This window comes from Pristiophorus japonicus, chromosome 1 (assembly GCF_044704955.1).
Source record: "Pristiophorus japonicus isolate sPriJap1 chromosome 1, sPriJap1.hap1, whole genome shotgun sequence".
NCBI lineage: Eukaryota > Metazoa > Chordata > Chondrichthyes > Pristiophoridae > Pristiophorus > Pristiophorus japonicus.
This window is the reverse complement of record NC_091977.1, coordinates 189,702,103-189,711,533: the sequence shown is the minus strand read 5'-3', so window position 1 is coordinate 189,711,533 and position 9,431 is coordinate 189,702,103. Positions and strand designations below refer to the sequence as shown.

At 38.3% G+C, this 9,431-nt stretch overlaps 1 protein-coding gene across 3 annotated transcripts in view; it reads left to right on the top strand.

The window, feature by feature from the left end:
• Positions 1–4,639: 4,639 nt before the first annotated feature.
• ssbp2b (single stranded DNA binding protein 2b) overlaps positions 4,640–9,431 on the top strand; it is an 810,931-nt gene continuing 806,139 nt past the window's right edge. For all 3 annotated transcript variants that reach the window (XM_070885543.1, XM_070885533.1, XM_070885522.1), the window contains exon 1: positions 4,640–4,712. In XM_070885543.1, coding sequence (XP_070741644.1) covers positions 4,657–4,712 — 56 coding nt within the window. In that variant the 5' untranslated portion in view covers positions 4,640–4,656. The remainder of the gene's footprint in view (positions 4,713–9,431) is intronic.

The following is a 9,431-nucleotide window of genomic DNA, read 5'->3' as shown; positions in this document are numbered from 1 at the left end:
TGATCCAGGCGGTCGACAAAATCTGCCCAATCCTCGCCCTCCACGAATCTCTCCAGGATTCCAACAGCGCCCATTGTGCATGCGAAGGTTCTTAAATTACCTCGTCGCCCATTGTAATGACTCAAGTGTCTGGTTACTGTGAACTCACTCAGGTGCAACCTGATCCGTCTTTATTCCAGCCCAAGAGTGCCAGCCTGACAAAGACACCCAGCTTATATAAGACCTCCGACCGCAGCGCCCTCTGGTGTCTGGTGACCCCCAAGCATTAATACATAACAACCTCATATCTCAGAAGGATCTAATTATTGTCACAACCATGCTTTAGATATGGATCACCCAATATTCAAAGAACAAAATTAATGGGATATACAGTACCATTAAAGATCTGCGCTAGGAATCCCACCAGATTTCTTGCCTCCAGATTCCCTCAGTACTATTGTGGACCCTACCACTAAAGCTGTTATCAGCAATTACTCTGGTGTAATACTATGCAACAGCACTTGTTGGTTTTGCAGTGTGTATGCAGCAAAGCCAGACATTTCTAGTTATTGAAAGCGGGTCCTTGCACAAGTGCTTCCACTGTCTATGGTCTATTTTTACTCTCATGAACTTTGCCTAGATCTCTCAGTGCAAGAAGACCTGATGCCTTTTCCAACCAGCCTGTAACACCTTGTTAAAAATGCTAATATTTTTACATCAGCCACCTCTTTTACAGTATCTACTCACCTTAAAAAACACCTTTTATCCCTAGAATAGACTGCTAGCATGTACTTCTTTACAATCTACTGATAGGGAAGTTGAATAGCTACTGCAACATTGGTACTTTACTTTTCTAAAAGAGAATTGATCTCGAGAAATGTGTGTTCTCCTAGGTTAGACAGTCTAGCACACTCTGACACTGAAACAAAGCTTTTGTTGGAATATTAGCTTACAAATTCCACTGTGTATAGTCATGTAACAATCGAAATTTATGTTCATGTTTTGACCTAAAAGTGATAAAAGGGGCGGTCTTATACATGAGTCACAGCCTCCCACAGCCTTTTGTGTATCAAAACAGGAAGAACTGCAAAATAATGAATATGCTTGACAGCCTGCATAGTAATAAATGTGGAACAAATTCGCATTGGGGTAAATTTTATGAATTACAGCTCCCATTGTGGAGTTTTTGTTTGATAGCCTTTTTGATGGGAGGGCAGATTGGATTGCCAGGCGTCAAAGTCAACATGCCCAAATGAAACCCTCCCTATTTTCCAGTTATTAATTTCAATGATGAATGTCAGGAAGGCTGCATATTGGGCACACCACCTGTGCACCCGATTGTCTGATCTGTTCTGATAGTGTCAACATCATAGGCAGTCCCTCGGAATCGAGGAAGTCATGCTTCCACTCTTAACATGAGTTTTTAGGTGGCTGAACAGTCCAATACGAGAACCACAGTCTCTGTCAGATAGTCGTTGAAGGAAGGGGTGGGTGGGACTGGTTTGCCGCACACTCTTTCCGTTGCCTGCGCTTGATTTCTGCAGCGATGAGACGCGAGGTGCTCAGCGCCCTCCTGGATGCACTTCCTCCACTTAGGGCAGTCTTTGGCCAGGGACTCCCAGGTGTCAGTGGGGATGTTGCACTTTATCAGGGAGGCTTTGAGGGTGTCCTTGTAACGTTTCCTCTGTCCACCTTTGGCTCGTTTGCCGTGAAGGAGTTCCGAGTAGAGCACTTGCTTTGGGAGTCTCGTGTCTGGCAAGCGAATACCGTGGCCTGCCCAGCGGAGCTGGTCAGTGCTTCAATGCTGGGGATGTTGGCCTGGCCGAGGACGCTAATGTTGGTGCATCTGTCCCGACAGTGTGATCTGATAGTGTGCCTCTGCACTGGAAGCTCTAACTCGTGAAATTTATCCCATTGTTTCTCATATAGGGAATAGAGAATTGATTCTGTGTACATGAAATCATTGCCCAGACTATTCTGCTGTGTTACTTAAAATATACAGGATTATCATATTTGTTTAAGTGTTTCTGGAAATAATGTCATATATATGACGTGCTAAACAGAAATAAATTGGTGCGGGTGACCTTTTATTCCATATGGTTGCTAATAAAGAATTTGATACAATGCTATTACTTTGTGCATATATTGCACTTCAGATACATACTAGTTCATTGACTGACTGGTGTAACAAGTAGTAGTTGTGAATTTAATACTTAAATAGGAATTTTAATATGGCAGTAAATACTAGAAATCCTTATTATAAATCCTAGTTAACCAGTTCCTCCCCCTCTATTAATTTATTTGTTTATCCATAATACAGTACCAAATACACTGAAACAGAACATTTTAGGTTCAAGTCCAAATCCAGAACTTGAATCTAAGCTGACACTTCTGTCTAGTAGTGAAGGAATACAACATTATCAGAAATGAAATGTTAAACTGAAAACCGTGTCTTCCTGTTCAGGTAAATGTAAATGATCCCATGCTATTATTTAAATAAGAGGAGGGCATTCTCCTGGTATCAATACAAACATTCCTTCCTCATCCAACACCATCAAAAAAGATTAACTGGTTATTCATCTCTATGTTGTTTGTTGGATCTTGGGAAACTTAAATGTAAATTTAGTACAGAGAGCAGGAGAAACATTTTCACACAGAGGGTTGTGAGGCTGTAGAATGCCCTACTGGAATTAATGATTGAAGCAAAGACAGTGTTAACTTTTAAGAACAGGTTAGATAGGTGGTTAAAGGTGGATAAAGACTTATGGGAACAGGGCAAGCACATGGAATTCGAACTGCTGCTTGTATAGAAGATAAACATCAACACGACTGGTTGGGTTGAACGGCCTGCCTGTTCCATATTGTAATTTCTATGTAAAATAGGTGCTGCATTTGTCAACAGTGATTGCACTTGATAATTTATTGGCTATGAAGCACTCTGAGAGATATAAAATGTGACAAGGTGTTACATAAATGTGATTCTTTCTTTTCTTTCCCGATGGCAGATTTTGGGTTCTGTGTATAGTAATCTAGTGTCTATGGTACTGGATATCCCAGCATGGTAAATTGTGAAATTGAATTCAATAAATCTGGTAATTTGTGGGCTGGCACGAGAAAAAATGACCGTGAAAATTGGTTCATTAATGCTATCCAGAGAAGGGAACCTACTATCCCTAAATGTGACTCCCATTCCACACTATGTGGCTGACTTGTAATGTCCTCAGGGTCAGTAGGAACTGGCAATAAATACTCTCATGACAAGCCATTTGCACAGGCTTTTATTAGGCAGTATCACTACTCTCAGATTGGTTGCATAGTGGAAGAAAGGAAAAGTTGCTGAATATTTCTGTTGAAGTTTGTCTCCTATTAAGCTAACCAATGAGCAACTGTGGAATTGCTACGGAAGGGACCAATCCCTTCTGACTGATCAACATAGATTTATGTGGGGATGTAACAAGAGGAAGGGTTAAACTGGTAAAATAAAGCAAAAAACAAAACAAAACACTTTTGTAACATCTTTGTAGTTGATTTCCTGCCTTCTGGTTATCATAATCCAGCGCACAGGATATTCTTCAGAGTTGTTTAACTCTGTTAGGTGAATTTGGTCAGCTTTCAGTTGTGCTACTAAATGAAATGTAGGCAAAAAATTGACATACTCTAGCTTTCCCTTTTCAAATGGTTTCTCTTGTGTTCTCATCAAGGAGTGACATTCACAGTGGTAATAAAGAACTTTATTCCTAAGACTATCCTCCTTTTCCAGAGGAGATTGTTGTTGAATAGCCTGTCAACCTTCCAAAAAGAAAACAAAAAAAGCTGTGTATTTCACTACTCTGCTACATTGATGAATTTTGCTAAAATTTTTGAAACACAATCTGTAAAATGTTTAGAAACTAGTACAGAAAACACAAACTAACAGTCGTTACTTCAATGGGTACACTTTGCCTCCCTTGCCCTTCCACCCCTCCCCAGAGAAGTGCTCTTTTAGGTTGGACAGTGCTACCAAACACCAGAAGGTTCAGTATCAGCGAAAAATACATTTGTTTAGGTACAACACCTGTGTCTGAAATCATTAAAACTTAAGACATTTAGATATAATCCTTATTACAAAAGCAAAATACTGCGGATGCTGCAATCTGGAATAAAAACAGAAAATGCTGGAAATCTCAGCAGGTGAGGCAGCATCTGTGGAGAGAGAAACAGAGTTGACGTTTGATCATCGACCTGAAACGTTAACTCTGCTTCCTCACAGATGCTGCCTGACCTGCTGAGATTTCCAGCTTTTTGTTTTATGTAGGTATAATCCTTGTAACTTTAAAAATATATATTTTTGTAGACATAAGTCAAATAACGCGCTCGGATTTAGGATCAATTGCTTTTTGTTAAGAATCCAGTCCAGGTTTTCTGTTACACCCGTGCAGGGGAGTCGGAGCCGTTCACCAGAACAGCCGGGCCTTTTTTTCAAAAATCCGAACTTCAACGGTTTCAAACTCCCCCAAAGAGAAGGAGCCGCTCACCCAGCCAATCGGGCCTGTCCGTCATCCGGTAACCATGGCGAAGGGGCGGTCCCCACTCCGGCGCCAGCCAATGGCGGGAGGCCATCGTTTTGTCGCTATGGTGACGGGGTTGTTCCCGGGACCTGATGGCTTGACAGGTGCGTGACAATCCAGCTCTTCAAGCATGTACGCCAAAGGCAAGAGTAACACTGTACCTTCTGACAGCCAAGCCAGGGAAAAGTAAGTTTACCTCAGCTTTTACGGGCAAACCGACCCCGGATTCATCTCCGGCGGGTCCGGAATGGTATAGTGAGATGTCAAACTCGGGACTGTGGGGTTTGTGTGAAAACATTAAGTTAATTCTGACACTCAGTTGACTCAGGACAAGAACTAGCTGTTTTCCTGGTACTAGCACATTGGATACAGGGTGCTGCTTTGTGGGGGTCATAGAAGTTGTGCTGCCAAAAAAGAGTAAAATATATTGATAGAAAAAGCAGTAAAATAAGTTGTACCGGTTTCCTTGGGGTTTGTTCTGGTGTTCTGGCACTCTGCACAATGGGCTATTTACACTTTTTTGGAAGTCAGGAGATCAACTGTACTGAGCTGTAGGATGAACTTAGCCCAGGAATTGTAAAAAAGTGGTAGAAAGAGCAAGGCAAAATAGAGTTCAAAACAGGTATGAGGGAAAAGGCGTAAACAATAAATGCTTCATTTTTATACCGTAATAGCATTCTATGGTAAAAAAGATATACTAGTTATAGTTCTGAAAGTTAATATATTGTAAATGGAAAATGCAGATTAACGACTTAAGCAATATTAGTATCATGGAAGGAAAGTTTGGAAACATATATTAGTTCAAATAAATATTTTCATCCATATTATCACTATGTTGAAGTTAGGACACAACTAGCTGTTACGTTCTACTAGATCGCCGTATGCAAGATGCTGTTCAGTGAACTGGAAAAGTCATGTTGGTAATGCGACGAGTAATAAAACAAACACAAGCTACACATTTTGTTTTACATCATTTCGCCTATTTGGCATTAGTGGATGTAGACTTTTTTCAGCAAAGGCAAAGCTATCCGATGCTTTGAAATATTTGAAATCGGGGTTTTCCATGGTTTTAATCATATGTTTCAGAATTTTATAAATGTGTTTTTATTTGTTGGCAAACAATACTAGCATTCTGAGCGAGTGAGCAGCCAAGTCTTTAAGTTGTATTGAACTGAGTCTCGTACACCACGCTGCTTTAGGGGAACCATAGAAGAAGAAAACAAGTGAATGTAATCTGCCATCTGTAACTTTTTAATTAAAATAAATAATAGCCATTTACTTTGAATTACTCATTCAACTTGCATTTAGCTGTATATTAGTATCAGTTTGAAGCAAGAACAGAACTGTAATGTTATTGTTTTCTACTTGTGTAGTAAGTGCAAGCAATCTAATAAAACGAGTCTTTAATAGCAGTGCTTGTAATTAAGAACAATACAACTTTGCAAAAAGTGTTCGTATAATTTATTACGTGCTTATTTAAGAGAATTATTGCATTTTTTGAAAGGTAGGACACAAGTTTTTTTTGCCTTTGTGGCTTATTTATAGTAGTACACAAGAACTATGTAGTGTTTAAAGTTGTAGTAGTCATGCTGCTTGTAAGAAACACGTTGAAGTGTAACCCCTTGTTTGGCTTGCGGTAATAAGACATTGCTTTAGTTAGGACTGTCTGTGTTCTCTGTATTTGATTTGCTCAAATTTGAAACGTCCCAAAAAATAAAACAGTGTAATAAATAAAAAGCTGGTAATGTCAGTAAATGCAAAATGACAGCGATTACATTTAAGTTTCTAAAGTACTGCTTTCCAAATGAAAACTTACATAAATTGTTCAATAAATAGTTATTCTGTACACAGTTCCAGTGTTTGTCTACTCTAGGTTGATTGTGAAACTAAAGTGTTTTCTGTAAATGAAAAATGTGCCTTAAAAAAAATTGTCTTTGTTTACTAATATATGTGGCTTTTTGATACTAACATTTATATACGCCTTAAGAAAAATTTAATTATATATTCATTTTATGGAATAACAGCAACTTTTTCAGATATAGAATTGAAACCTATGATATATATGGTTTTCTTATGAGATGACTATATCTCATTCACAAATAGTTGTGAACTGACCAGTTACCTCACTTGTGAAGGGAAAATCATGCAGACCTCTATTAACTATTACTTTCATAATACGTTTTATGTTTAGCTGAAATCTTCACTTTGTAAAGATGGCTAAGACATTACTCCAACAAATGTTTCAATTGCAAAAATGAAAAAGAAACTTAAAAGATTATGAGGTGTAAGGAAACAAAATCCTTCACTTAAAATTAATTTCATGTTTGTAAGAGTTCAAGCTTTTATATTTGTAAACAACGATGCTGTTTACATTTGATATGCAAGACTGGCTGTCAGTCACGGAGATGAAGATGCAGTTATGACAACAACATGCTGTGTTTTGGAGTAGTGACATCATGGAATGCATAACTCCATGTCTAGTAACGAGGGCACCGCCAGTTAACTAAGCAATTACTTTGTCATGGAGCCCAAACTAAAACTACCTACAACACTTGATATCTTTTAATATACAATATTGTGTATCTGGATTTAACAGCTAAAATTATAGTTCCATATAAACAACAATGTTCTATGTACAGATACAATCTAAAGGAAACCACCCATGAAAACCTTTCTTTTCAAATTTGGCATGCATGGATCAATATTAACAAAATATAAAAAAATAGAGAATACTTCTACTTTGGAAATATTTTTACAGGTTAAATTGTGTACAGTAGCTCATGTCTGTAAACCAAAATAAAAGCTACTCCAAAGTTAATCACCACTTCAGTTATTGAACTGAAATGCAATTCCCAAATGCCATAAAGGAAGATATTGGTACACTAAGGATTGTTGATCATCAGTTTCATCACGAGTGTTGATTGGAGGAAGCCTGGGTGCAGACATTTTCTGTCGGATTCCTTCCATAGTAATATTAGGAAATTCCAGTCTAGTGGTAATGAACTAGAATTGTGCTTGTAGCCATTCATTTATGCTGTTTAGTTCTGAGCTGCCAAAACTGCTATGTGACTAAACCCTTAGGAGCCCAGTGATAGAGTAGCATGGCATTAGACTGGTCCAATCGGAAGTTTATTTACACAATTATGAACATTTAACTAGCATTTTACACTTCCTTGATTTAGCATTTGAATGGCAGCTCCAAGAAACGTTTACTAATAGTACTTGAGTAGATCGAAGTCTATGATGTAACATATATTTGTATAATCTAAATAACTGTCTGTGTTCACAACGACATCATGGTTCTGCTCCAGTGATATTACAAGGGAATTCTATACAAAAAGATAGAAATTACTGTTGGCCATGTTGATGGACAAACACTTAACATGACTGTCTGACATTCTTCTGTCCACTATTTTAACAGAGACATTAACCCACTGAAAAGAGAAAATAGTTCCATTAAAATAGCCTCCAGAGGAATTTCATGCAAATGTGTTGGGCGTTCCTGCGGTAATTACCAACAGTGAATTCTGGACTAAAAGTCTGTTCTCTGAATTCCTCTAACCAGCCATATGAAGCAATGATCAAGGAATTACTGAGAAATATAAGTAAATGTAGAAATTTCTTGCTTATAAAAATGTTAGTATTGTTTGGTCATTGAAGTGAATGGAGTTCTCCATTTAAATGTGCAACATGTTTTGGTTTATAAAATTTGTGTGGGAAATGAATGGGAAGTGGTTTGGTACTTTGTAAAATAAAACCTTTTGAATCAGTGAGGAGTTCTTAATACATCTGTGATGCATTTTTTAAAAACTAGTGCAGTTACTGTGTTACCTAAACTCTATGTTGCCAAATAAGTTAGATATGAGTTACCAGGCTTGAGGTCAATTTAGAATACCACAACACAGGAGGTATCTTACATATTTGAATGTTGCAGGGGAGGGACCTTGTAAGTGACTGTTGCAGGGTTCCACTGCACTATGGTTATTTATTGAATGTGAAAGTGATTATGGTTCTTGGGCAGATCAAGGATGCTGCTGCTTATTTTATTAATGCACTGGGTGCAGTAGAATATACTACTTTATGAAGTCCTGCAAGAAGTTTTAGTAAACTAAAAATAAGTAATTAAAGGCAATTTATATAAAAAAACATAATTTAATGGATTCTACTCTTGTTTCTCCTGATGGTGACTGATATTAATTATGTTACTGACAATATACAAATATGAAATGTAACCCATTGTATAAAATACATTTCCATACCTTTCAGAGTTGAGTGATTCAAAAACTGACTATTGATTTATTCTGTGGTTTCTGTTGAACAAGTTATTTAAATGAGTGTGACATGTTTAGGCAGTTCTGTTGGCTACTTGAGACCTGTGCAGGACAAGAGATTCTGTGTAGTGTGCTGTAAACTTGTTGCTTATTCTGCATTTGTGTTCTACAGTAGATGGGGATTGATAAAATATTTCTAATATTGATTAATAACTTCCTTCTACTAACATAACAACACAACACCCCTACCTCAACCCATTTGATACTGAAACCCTCATCCATGCCTTTTGTCACCACCAGACTCGAGTATCCCAATGCTGTCTGGCCAACCTCCCATTATTCATCCTCCATCAACTTCAGCTCATCCAACCCTCTCCTAGCCATATCATTGTCCCACACCAAGTTTTGTTCACCCATCATCCTTGTCTGTGCTGACCTACATTAGTGACCGGCACCTCACAACTCCAATTTAAAATACTCATCCTTGTATTTAAATCCCTTTATGACCCCACCCACCCCTTTCTCTGTAACCTCCTCCAGCCCTAAAACCTAAAACTTCCCCCTCCCCCTGCCTCCCCACCCCCAAAAAAAACCTTGCCATTCCTCTGACTCTGGCCTCTTGTCTACGGCTCCC